A 12,271-nucleotide genomic window follows, 5' to 3' on the forward strand; every position below is an offset into this window, starting at 1 on the left:
CCTTCATTTGAATTTTGACTACTTTCTCAGTTCCTGTGCTCGTCCTCCCCGCTACACATCATGCCTCAGCTCTGCCATCCGCCCCCTGCCCTGCAATACCACCTGGTTTACCCTTTTCCAGCACGAAGAGACATCTCCAGGAAGCCTGTCCTGGCTTCCCATAGTACCCGCTGTGTCTCCCCATCACTGTCCTGAGCGTGGAGCTTGGTAATGTTTGATGCACAGTAGACCGTTGAGCAACAGGGGTTTGAGCTGCACGGGGCCACTTTTACAGATTTTTTTCCATTAAACACTACACTACAGTAAATGTATTTTCTTTTCCTTGTGATTTGCTAAATAATATTTCTTTTTTTAAAGATTTTATTTACTTATTCATAAGAGAGACAGAGAGAGAGAGGGGCAGAGACATAGGCAGAGGGAGAAGCAGGCTCCATGCAGGGAGCCCGACGTGGGACTCGATCCAGGGTCTCCAGGATCACACCCTGGGCTGAGGGCGGCACTAAACTGCTGAGCCACCAGGGCTTCCCAATATTTTTCTTTTTTTTTTTTTTTTAGAGATTTAATATATTTATTCATGAGAGAGAGATAGAGACACAGGCAGAGGGAGAAGCAGGCTCCGCGTGGGGAGCCCCATGTGGGACCATCCCAGGACCCTGGGGATCACACCCTGAGCCAAATGAAGATGCTCAAGCACTGAGCCACCCAGGTGCCCCACTAAGTGACGTTTTCTTTAGCTTACTTCATTGTAAAAATACAGTATGTATAATTCATATAATATACAAATACATGTTACTTGACTGCTGGCATTATTGGCAAGGCTGTTAGTAGTTAGGGTTTGGAGGGGGGTCAATAGTTACACGTGGATTTCTGATGCTTCAGGTTGTTGGTGTCCCAACCACCACATTGTTCAAGGGTCAACTGGATATCTGTTTTCCTCCTAGGCTGCACGTACCTTCAGGGAATGCCCGTATCGTATTCATCTCTGTATCTCCAGCACTTTGTATACCTTCTGACAACAGTTCCAGCTCAGCTGATGCTTTTGGAAAGAATAATCAGGGGATGTATAGGATTTAAAAATGCAAAGTTATGGGGACCTTCTAATGTAGGTCTATAGATACATGTTTCCCATTAAAAGGAAGCTTAAGATTGGTAGTATAGGTTTAAATACTCACTTTTTAATGTATTTTATTTTATTTTATTTTTAAATATTTTATTTATTTATTTGGTAGAGAGAGAGCAGCAGAGGGTAGAGGGAGAAGCAGAGTCCCCAATGAGCAGGGCCCCAGCATGGGGCTCGATCCCGGGACCCTGGGATCATGACCTGAGCTGAAGGCAGCTCAACTGAGCCACTTAACCAACTGAGCCACTGAGGTGCCCAATACACACTTTTTTAAAAAGAATATTCTATCTGGTAGTATCTAATTAAGGGAGACCTGGAATTAAATACTTGGTAATAGAAGGGAAATCTTTGGTTTTCTCATTAGCTTGTGGTCTACTTACTTTGACTCCCAGGGTCTGTGCTTCCTATCATTCTCTGGGAACCCATAAGGGGACCTTCTCAGACTGAGTGTATCCCGCTCTGTCCCTCATCGGTGACACGGGTGCTCATTTTATGCCTTAACCCACTGGTTTGACAGAAGTGCTTTCCTAATCCCTAAAATTGCAGTGACTTCATAGCGAAGATAAGGAACAAGGTGGGAGAGAGAGCCACAGTCATGAGAATCCCTCTCAGCCCCTCTGGGCAGGTGGCAGCCGCTCTGCTAGTCCTGCTGGGAGTAGGCATCAGTGCTGGTGACACTTGTCTCCCTAGAGCCTCGGTCCTGCTTTGAGCAGAGGCAGGGCCTCACGTGTCCTCAGAGTTTACTCCGGTAGATTATTTCTGTCCCGGGCCCGTGGAACTGGAGGAGGTGAAACACATATGCCAGGTACATGAGCAACATCATGATCATTACGCTGATGGAAAAAGTTCATCCCTTTCATTGGCTTGAGAGCGTCGAAACGGCCTCTGGGGAGATGACCAGTACAGCCCATATCCTTACCCTAGCAGGATCCCACTGTGTTTCGTCCCAGGCCACGTGGAACCACTTTTTGATTTGGATCGCGAGTTTGTGTTTTCTAACACAGGTGGCTTTTTTGGGAAAAAAAAAAGCCCGTGTGAATGCTCCTTTTTCACTACTATTCCTGGGCTCTGGTTTCTCCGTCCATACAATGAGGTAGTTGTCACAGATAATCTTGGGAATTGTGTCCAGCTTTTAAAATTCTACTTTATAGTTCTGTCTCCTTTTGTTGTTCGTATTTCAAATCCTCAAATCATTACTTTTATATTTTTGTGAGAAGAACAATCAGCCTTTATTTTTTTTTTTATTTTTATTTTTTTTTTGACAATCAGCCTTTAATTCCCCACAGGTAATGGCAACCTTAATGGGAAAAATATATACGTTGAAAAGACAGCTCTGGATTGTGATGACATAAACGATTGCCATTTTCAAGGGCCGATAACTAAGAAATTACAGGAAAGCATTGAATCTTCTGCCAACATTGCTGCCGCAACCTGAGAAGGCCTGAGTACAGAGGATATTTATACATTGGGTTTCAGAAGAATAATTCAAATGCACAAGAGCCTCATCTTGTAATGTTATCACAAGAATGTCCAGACAATGTTTTCTTTAACTCCGGGAAGAGCAATTTAGAAGGCTGGATTCTGCCACATGGGTCCAGCTGCATGTTTAATACTCTCGGAAAAAAATGTTCTATAAACACAGAAATCACCAAGCATAGATGCTTGAAGGATATTTCTTTCTTTGCTTACCATTGTCAGAACCATGTATACACAAGAGCACAAAATTAATAAACACGATCAAATTTACTGTTATTATAAACTAGGCAGCAATATTTTATTTGCACCACAGGCTTTTCTGGAATTTCACTCTTCAATGGTTCAAAGCACTGGACATCGAACCAAGCGTAATTAGAGTTCTCGAAACGTGGCTCAGAGTTACATAGTCAGTCTGCCTAGGTAACAATTTGTAAAACTTTTCACTTTTAGCCAGTGAAATACTGCCACATGGGAAAATATTCCTAAAGGCGACTGAGTCTGTGTTTTTAATGCCCAGGAGCACATCTCTGCACCACGCATGCCCACAGTGGCCTGAGAAGCTCCTCCCCCCTCCCTCTGCCCAGTCTTGTCCCCCCTCTGCCCCTGCACACTCTCTGCTCACCCTGGAAAAAAATGCAGGGTGACTGGCACGGAGCTGCATTCCTGTTCCTCTCTGAAAGGCTCAAGGTATTGTCTGGAGAGCCACTGACTGCATTTCCCACTGTGTGATCATCTCTGTTCTTGGAAGCCAGCCTCCCCCTTTACCCTGCTGTCTGGATACCTGGGCAGCCCAAGGGTAACCTTTTCATAGGGGAGAAGTGACTCGCCCCCCGGAACACATGATAGTTTTTCTAGTGCAATTACAGGTTGTGCTTCCCAGTGTCACATCACGGTCAGGGGTGATGGTCCTTTGGCATCTCAGGTTTATCAGCTCCCATCCCCCCTCCCTCTGGACACTGTGGTTTCTTACTCTTCAAATTTATGCATTAGAAAGGGGAGCTCATGGAAAATACTTTTATAGAAATGAACATATTGTTTCTATCCCGGCCTTTCTATTTTGAGGGTAGGGAGAAAGGGAGGATGTAAGGCCGCGTCGCACGTTTGAAGCACACAGCCAGCCTTGCCAGGGTGAGAGCTCTGATGCTGGCTCTCCCTGTGTTCAAAGTTGACATAGCTTTTTGTGACACTATCAACAATGGTGGGGACTTTTAAGGAAGTGGAATGCATTCAAACAACAGAACTGCCCCCAGGCTGTGTGTGTGTGTGTGTGTGTGTGTGTGTGTGTATCACTGAAAATCGCAACTGTTGAAAGGCTGAGTTTCAGTTCTTTACCCGGAGGGGATCCCATCCCTTGGTCAAAGATGACAAGAGACAGCAGGACGGCATCGTGAGTGTGCTCACAGGTACCTGTACTCTCTCCTTTCTGATAGGTTGCTGAAGAGCCAGGAGTCACCATGACCGAGCGCTTTGACTGTCACCATTGCGAAAAATCCCTCTTTGGCAAGAAGTACATCCTGAGGGAGGAGAGCCCCTACTGCGTGGCATGCTTTGAGGCCCTCTATGCCAGCACTTGCGAGGAGTGTGGGAAGCCCATCGGCTGTGACTGCAAGGTACCCCTGGGTCTCCCCAATCCCCGGCAGCGCCCACACTACTCTTGGATCCCTCGAAGCTCCCCAGAAACCGTGGGTTTCTATGCGGTTTGTTGCTGGAGCTCTGAACCTTAGTGCCTATTGAAATTCTGTCTCTTGAGCCCCCTCTGATGGGCTCGTTCCCTCCAGGCAGCCTTTCCGAGCCTCCTCCCTGCGGCTGGTCTGTGCCCACGCCTAACTCACCTGGTTCATCCCGGGGCAGAATGCAGAGGGCTCTGTGCCGTGCGTCCAGCCTGGACCACCGAGAAGTGCCCCTGGAGGTCCCCCCTGGTGGCTGGGATCTCTGATAGCTTCACCTGCTTATCAGTTGCTAAAACCCACTTGACAGGACTTTAAGTGATTGTCCTCCTTGGAGCCACAGAACTGGTACAGAATGGGGGCACTTGGGGAGCTCCCAAGGAATCCCCAGCTTCATGGACTTCAGGGTCATTCGTGGCATCTTGTGTCTCTTTTCTGCTGTCCCCCCTTGTACCCCGCAAGGGCCCCTCTCCTCCATGGTCATGAACGTCAGGACATAGCTACTGCCTGATTGGGTCAGGCCGGGTCTGCAGCTGGGCAGCTCCAGCCGAGCCAGTGCACGTTCCTGACGTTTCTGTCCTCTAGCATGTCATTCCCAGGAAAGGCAGGAAGCAGAGGGCCGCACCATCACTTTCTGCTGCTGGGTATTTGGTGACGGTTGGGAAACAGCTCCCATCCTGTGTGAAGAGAAGCCTTTGCCCCAACAGAGATGAAGGCTCTGCAGCCTGGGCCACTTGAAACCAGGCCACAGCCACGTAACTTCTGACTAGGGACAGGGGAGCCCTGCATAAAAGAAACCAAAGAGCAGAAGTCCTGCGTAAACTTCAAAATGTGCAGAGGGTGGGCTGCCGTGAGCAAAAAAGTGGCTGATCTTGCTAGTCTGAAAAGCTAGATAGCATCCCGTCTGCAGTGTTGTCTCATGTATGTCTCGCTGTCCCTCGTGGGTTCTTAGAAGGCTTTATTCTTTATTGACCAGGCCAGACATAAACATAAACTGCCCAGTTCCAGTCCTGGCTCTGTCTAACTATCTGTGTGAGCTTGGGCTGATTTCTTGATCCTTCCGTGCCTGTCTTCCCCTTTATGAAATGCAGATAAAACAGGTGCCAACTTGGTGGGGTTACTACAGCATGTGGCTACGAAGCCTCAGCACCCCAAATAGCAGCTCATGGTTTGGTAAACTCCATCTAACTACTTACTCATTAATCTTCCTGCAATGCAGTCCCTCCACGCACCCTCTGGAAGCTTCGCCCTCTCTCTCTCTCGATCCATTTCCAGAGTAGAAACATCAATAAAAATGTCCAGTAGGAGGAAGAACTAAGAGAGAGAGAAAAAAATAATTCTTTTATAAAAATTTAATAGGCTTAAGTAGGTGAGAGGTTCAAATATTTTGACAGAAAACAACTCTGGTTTAGAGGAAACGTTTTGGATATTTGGGACTAGTCATCCTTGACCGGGGGCTAAAGTAAAAACAAAACAAAAGTCCCCTCTCAGTTCTCCAACATGATTTAGTGCAAAGACCCTTAAAACTAGTTTCCCTTCGGCACATACTTGATGCGCAGATAAACAAGAATCCCCCAAATGGGGCCAAAATCAACAAGACTGCTGCAAAGCCAGGAGTTAATCACGCTGAACTTTTCAACCCAGATTCACGGTTTACAATACATGGAGTTCCGCCGTGTGGTTGTCTACATTTTGGAAGGAAAAGGGATGCCTACTTGAAGTTTGACTTGGCTATTTGGGGCTCTTGAATATTTGGAATTGTTTGCTTGACTTTCAGAAGTAATTATGTAGTTGACTTTGTGGAGGAAGCAATGATAGGAAAAACATTCCTGTTATTTCAGGAAGTAGACCCGAAAGTCCTGGCTTGATAGAGCCACTGAGCTCACAGATGTGGGGGCTCTTCCCTTTTCTTAAAACAGCAGAGTCACCAGGAGCCCCACTCACCTCCTCCTCTGAAGGACACACTTGCACGTGCATATAGATTTGAAATACTGGCACACCGATGGGTGTTGAGTGACTTTTATATGATATAGATGAGATTTCAGGACCTGTCTCCGTAGTTAGCTCCCATACGTTTGAAAACGTTTCTGTGCGCTTACTCAGATGTATTTGCTATTTGTGTTTAGTTGCTCTGAGGAAATGGTGTGCTCTCCAAGGAGAGAAATCATTCACTTCAGGACCAGGGGAATAGGTGAGAGCGGGTAATGCAAACAAAATTTCATGATCCTCCAACATTACCCTGTTCCTGAAATTTTTCTTGGACATCTGTGGATACTAGCAAAAAAAGTTTTTTGGCCTGATTACAGACATTTTTGGATGGATCTCCTTAGATTCGGAGCTTCAAAAAATCAAGAAACTAAGGAAAACGTAGGCGGGGCCCGTAACTCTAGAGACAGCTGCCAGTGCTGGGCACTTCACAAATCAGGGACTTGAACGACCTCTGGCCCACATGGTTAGCTCAGTCTGTTTCTAGAACACACTTTCTAGCTTCTGAGTAATTAGGTGGGAAACACCAAACTGATAATCAATTTGGCGCAAGTCCACCCACCAAACTGTTTCTCAGCGAACATCTGGAAAGCTTTCAAGGATCAGAAAGTCTCTGGGGTTCTTGGGCAGAAAGCAGCCAGGCAGCTGAACCGGGAGGCGGAGGCTCTTACCTGTCCACGTGAAATCTCGATGTCTCTGCCATGCTTCCAGAAGGTTCCTGACCACGGCTGGTATAGGAGGCATGAGGTCAGATTGGAAACGCCCGTTCTTCCCGCCCTGGAGCAGGACTCAGGCCTCCCCCCACCCGCCCTCCCGGGCCTTTGTGGGAAAGGCTACTATTCCAGACACGTTCCAGACACGTCCTCACCGTCCAACTCCCACACGCAGCACTTTTTTATTTGTTGAGGTGATTTTTAAGTGCTTGGTGAGTGAATCATCTTTTTAGAGTTTCCATGTAATTTGTCCGCAAAGGTTGTCATGAGCGGTGAAACTATGCTGATTTATTTAGACATCCTCCCGTCAGGGAAAAATCTGTTTCTAAGGGGAAATGAATGAAGCAGGATCCTCAGAGCCGGGAACGAGGCTGACCAGGTGGGGAACCTCTCAGGCCCCGAGAAACCAGAGGGGCCCCTGCCAGGCAGGCCACCAAAGGCACGCCACGTTCGGCGGTGACGTCCCCCCAGGGGGCCTCGAGCCCCCGTGCCTGGGTTCCCTGCAGCCAGTGGACGTGTGGGGACTTAGGTCACCCAGGAGCCTCCGTGTCCACATCTGAAAACGGGCTGCCCGCCTCACAGCTGTCACAGGAACTAAGTTTGCCATCACAGCTGGGACCCCTGCGACGGCCACGCAGAGCCAGTGCTGTCCTTTCTGCCACTGTCTGTGCTCCAGGACCTTGTTCTTAAGTATTTGGAGGCACATGCAGTTAGAAATGTGATGCCCTGACAGTCTCAAAGCATAGGACATCTTTCCAAAGTGCGGAGCGTGAAGGACTCTGACAATCTGTCTGTCAAGTGAAATCGTATGGATTTGAGGCAGGATGGGTTTGGGAAAACCTCGTCTGAACCCCACCCCCCTGCCCCATCCAGGCAGAAGGGGGTGAGGGAGGGGTGTTGCCAGCAGTAGCCTGGGTTTGGAGCGACCCTGTTGCCTGGGGCCACCTTGGGCCAGCGGAGGGGCCACCGTCCTGCCTGGCCACCTGCCGGTCCCCTGGTTCAGCTGGTGTCTCAATCAGGGCAAGTTCCAGAGCCAGGCAACGAATGCTTCCCATATTAGGAATGATTCTGAAGTGGAAAAATATGAAATCTGAAAGGAAGCGTTTGGGCCTAATCTTGATTGTTTATCAACATTTTACTGCGCTTTGTGACATTTCCATAAGCACAAAATTAGCCTTGGTATTTTTTCTGGGACATGTAAAAGATCTTCCTTCTTTTCTTTTCTTTTTTTCTTTTCTTTTCTTTTCTTTTCTTTTCTTTTCTTTTCTTTTCTTTTCTTTTCTTTTGTTTCTTTTCCTTTCCTTGTTTCTTTCTTTTCTCTCTCTCTCTCCCCCCCTCTCTCTCTCCTTTCCTTTTCTTTCACCCTCTCTAAAGGACTTTAAAACTATGATAGTTCCAGGACATTTTGATGTTCTTCAAAGTCAGTGAGTCTGTACCTCTTAACCTTGTACCTCCAGCATCTAAACAGTGCCCTTTGGGGACTTCACGGTGTACTTGATTCGTAACAGAATCAAGCTGGATGGACTAGGTCAGTCCTAAGAACGAAAACTAACCATCTTTTTGTAGCTGCAGGTGCAAGAAAGGAGAGGGCCTCCAGGTACCAAGACTTTGAGAGAAGGACTCAGGGTGTGACATGAAGCGTGGGTCCAGGCACACAGGTGTGGTCCATTGTAACAGCTTCTAGGCCCTTGGGTGGTAGGTTCCAGCCCATCGCTCGGCTCTGGGGATTCCTGTGCCAAAAATCCTGCCCCATGCCGAGACTAATGTCATCTTGGCCAGAAGCCTCAGTGTGCCCTCAGAAAGCGAAGCTGGCGGTGTCTCATTACCTTTCTCTTGCCATAAAGTCTTTTCTCACTTCCTATGCATTGTGGGCTTTCTTAAGAAGTGAGTCCAAGAGGAAGCTGTGACATAAATTTATTAGCTTCACCCAACTTCCAAAGAGAGCACACAGAAAGAGAATTACAGGGAAGCCTGGTAGCATAATGACTTAGATAAGGGCTTCCATGCAGGGTTTGGAGAAAGATGTTGACATGGCTCACTGCTGTGGCGTGGTAGCTGGGGGTGGTGCACGACTTCCCTCCGGTCGGGGCAGCTCCCAGAGCAGGTGGCCTGCCAGCTGGGCCTCGCAGCTGAGCTGGATTCTGCTCGTTGAAGAGGAGGCGAAGGGCCTCCCAAGGCAAAGCATGGCATGGGCCGGGGCGCAGAGGTGTGATAGGCCGGGACCTGGGCTTTGGAAAGTCTAGAAGCCTTGTGTTGATGCCCAAGTCCAGTCAAGTTGCATGGATGATATCCCAAGCAGGAAGGAGCACTTTCTAGGTCTAAGGTCTGCTGGCACATCGGTTTAACCTGTAGCTGCTGTGTTTTCAGGTTAACTGTGTGTAAAATGGGTTTCTGCAGTGCTCCTGACCCACGGGAGCATTTAAACAAACTTTTCCAGGACTGTCCATGCACATCAGCCCCTCTGCTGCTCTTTCCTCCTGTCCGGGGGCTCCCTCAGCAGGGAGGAGACTGTGGGGGGCGTCTGGTGGCTTTGTTGTCACGTTTCACAGAGAGGTTCCTCCCTCAGTTTTTTGAAGATCAGCCCTGAAAGGCAAGTTTCCTCGAACCCATATTTCCTTTCCCTCTTGTTTCACTAACAAGCTGTGTGGCCCATTGAGGCTGATGCTCTGGGCAGAGCTCACGCGAGCGCTGGGCCTGGGACTGCCTCCCCTCCTGCATTCGTGCATGCAGCCAACGTCCAGGACTCTTCATCTTGGAAAATTTGAAACTGTGTCCCCGTGAAACATTGACTCCCAGTCCCCTCCCTGCCCATCAGCCCCTGGCTCTCCACACTCTACGTCCTGTCCCTGAATTTGACTATTGGGGACATTATCTAAGTGGAATCGTATTTGCCCTTTGGCATCTGGCTTATTTGCTGAGCATAATGTCCTCAGGGCTCCTCTGCGTTGTAGCATGCATCAGAATTTCCTTTCCTTTTTGAGGCTGAATAATAGTCCCTGGTGCAAATGAACCACATTTTTCTTCTTCATGCATCTGTTGATGGACTCTTGAGTGGCTTCCACTTTCTGGTGACAGGGAATAATGCTGCTATGGATACAGGTCTACAAATTCCTGTTTTTGATTCTTTATGCATATACCCAGATGCATAATTGCTGTATCACATGGTAATCCTATTTTTGATTTTTTTGAGGTACTGCCAATACTGTTTTCCATAACAACAACAACAACAAAAAAAACGTTAAATGCATTTATTCCATAGTCAGCATTTGCACAGTGATAATGATTAAAAACTCCTGACTCTTCTTAAATTAGGCTGACTTCCATTCGTAGTGGACAGGGCTGTAATGGCTTGTTCGACGTTATTCAAAATCTCAACAAAGGCAGTGCTGAGCTGTATTCAGTCGTGTACAAAATATGGTATTATTTGTGAATATTTTCAGTGGATACATATGGATCTCATCAAAGAAAGCAAAGAGTAACACAGGCTCTACCAGGAATTTACCTGGGATGGTCCACTGCAAATAGCTTTCGAATCAGAGGGACATGAGCTTGAACCATGCTTGGCTCTGCTGTGTGACTGTGAGCTCTGCTCACATAGCTTCTCTGAGCTTCTGCAATAATATTTACCTTGCAGGGATGCATGGTGCCTGAGCTCACCGCCTGGCAATGAGCATCATTGACTGGTGTCCCGGGAAAAGAAAAATAATGATTTCTTCCTGGAAAAATACAGGCTTCACAATTTATAATGAGTTTGCCTATTTGGCCGTCGACTCAAATTATAGAAGTTTATACTTTTTCATTTGTCCAAATAACCAGTGGAGCACCCTCTCATTTAAACGGTTTCCCCTCTTATTTAAATGGTTCATCCCCTCTCCAATGCCTTCAGGAGCATCTTTTTTTTTTTCCTTCAGGAGCATCTAAACCTCTGTGCAGAATTAAAAGGGCCCCCCTGCCCACCTCTGTCCCGCCTCTGCTATGCTTATGAACTGTCTCTGCCCGAAAGCCCCTCTCTAACCCCCTCTGCCCATGTCCCACTGTCCACTGATCATCCACACTCAGCTGGTGGCACCTGCACCAGACATCTCTCTGTCCCCCTTCCCTGCAAGTGAAACCAGAGCCCTGTCCTTGTGGCTGCTTCTCTGAAATTCCCTGTACCCGGGCTTCTCTATCCCATCCGGTGTCCCTGTGATCCCACCATCACACGCAGGCCCACATCTCTGTCCCATGTCCCTGTGATCCCGCTGTCACATGTGATTTTGCTGAGCTCCCTCAGAGCTAAGGGCTATGCTGTGTCTCACTAGTTGTCAGTGAGAAGCAGTGATGAGTTCCATGCTCTCTGCCCCTCTTCCCTGCAGACGATATATAAGGGAAATCCATGTGTTTTGGGAAAGCATCTCTTTCTCACACACAGACACACCCTGCGCGCACGCGCACGCACACACACACACACACACACACACACACACAGTTGCCCTGAAATGCAACAGGAGGAAAGTAGCCCCGCTCTCCCAGTTTCACCAGCAAGGTCATGGTCCAGGAACACGTACAGGCATCTGCCCCTCTTCACTCCCCGTCTGCCCCGGGATGTGGATGGCTCTCCCAGGCTGTGGTTGGAGCAGAGCAGCCCGGACCCCCTGACCTCTCACTGTGTCACATGCTCTGGGTCTGCAGGACTTGTCCTACAAGGACCGACACTGGCATGAGGCCTGTTTCCACTGCTCGCGGTGCAAGAGCTCCCTGGTGGACAAGCCCTTCGCTGCCAAGGAGGACCAGCTGCTCTGCACGGACTGCTACTCCCATGAGTACTCCTCCAAGTGCCAGGAATGCAAGAAGACCATCATGCCAGGTCAGGAGCACGCCCTTCACCCTTGCGATGCCTCAGAGCGTGCTTGCACTTTTCTTGCCTTCCCGTTGCTGACTTCGTCCACACGAGCATTGTGCCCTGCTGTGTGCCAGGCGCTGGCCTGGTTGCTGGGTGCTCATGGAGTAGTGAGTCGAGAGGCATACCCCATCCTCTGTCCTCCCCGCATGCTCAACAGATGTTCGTTCTCAGTAGACTCAGACTTGATCACAGCTGGGTCAAGGGTTAAGAAGAGTAATAAGGTGACTTGTCTGTTATGAGGAGGATGGGACTGTGTACCCTGTTTCTTGGGGAATGTTGCTTTGCTTTGTGGAACAGAGGAAGCTTTTATCTTAAAACCTTGAATGTATAGAATTCTTAAACACAGAACCAAAAAAATCTTGATAGACACATACAGAAGGAGAGTAGCCACCAGGGAAAGAGCCTGAGATGTGGACCCTGGGTGAGT

General features: G+C 48.3%; 1 protein-coding gene across 5 annotated transcripts in view; it reads left to right on the forward strand.

Annotated features, from left to right (window-relative positions):
• FHL2 (four and a half LIM domains 2) overlaps nt 1-12,271 on the forward strand; it is a 67,601-nt gene that overhangs the window by 41,622 nt on the left and 13,708 nt on the right. For all 5 annotated transcript variants that reach the window (XM_072742140.1, XM_025992376.2, XM_025992374.2 and 2 more), the window contains exons 2-3: nt 4,027-4,206; nt 11,634-11,808. In XM_072742140.1, the coding sequence (XP_072598241.1) occupies nt 4,051-4,206; nt 11,634-11,808 (331 nt within the window). In that variant the 5' untranslated portion in view covers nt 4,027-4,050. The remainder of the gene's footprint in view (nt 1-4,026; nt 4,207-11,633; nt 11,809-12,271) is intronic.

This window comes from Vulpes vulpes, chromosome 16 (genome assembly GCF_048418805.1).
Source record: "Vulpes vulpes isolate BD-2025 chromosome 16, VulVul3, whole genome shotgun sequence".
Classification (NCBI taxonomy): domain Eukaryota; kingdom Metazoa; phylum Chordata; class Mammalia; order Carnivora; family Canidae; genus Vulpes; species Vulpes vulpes.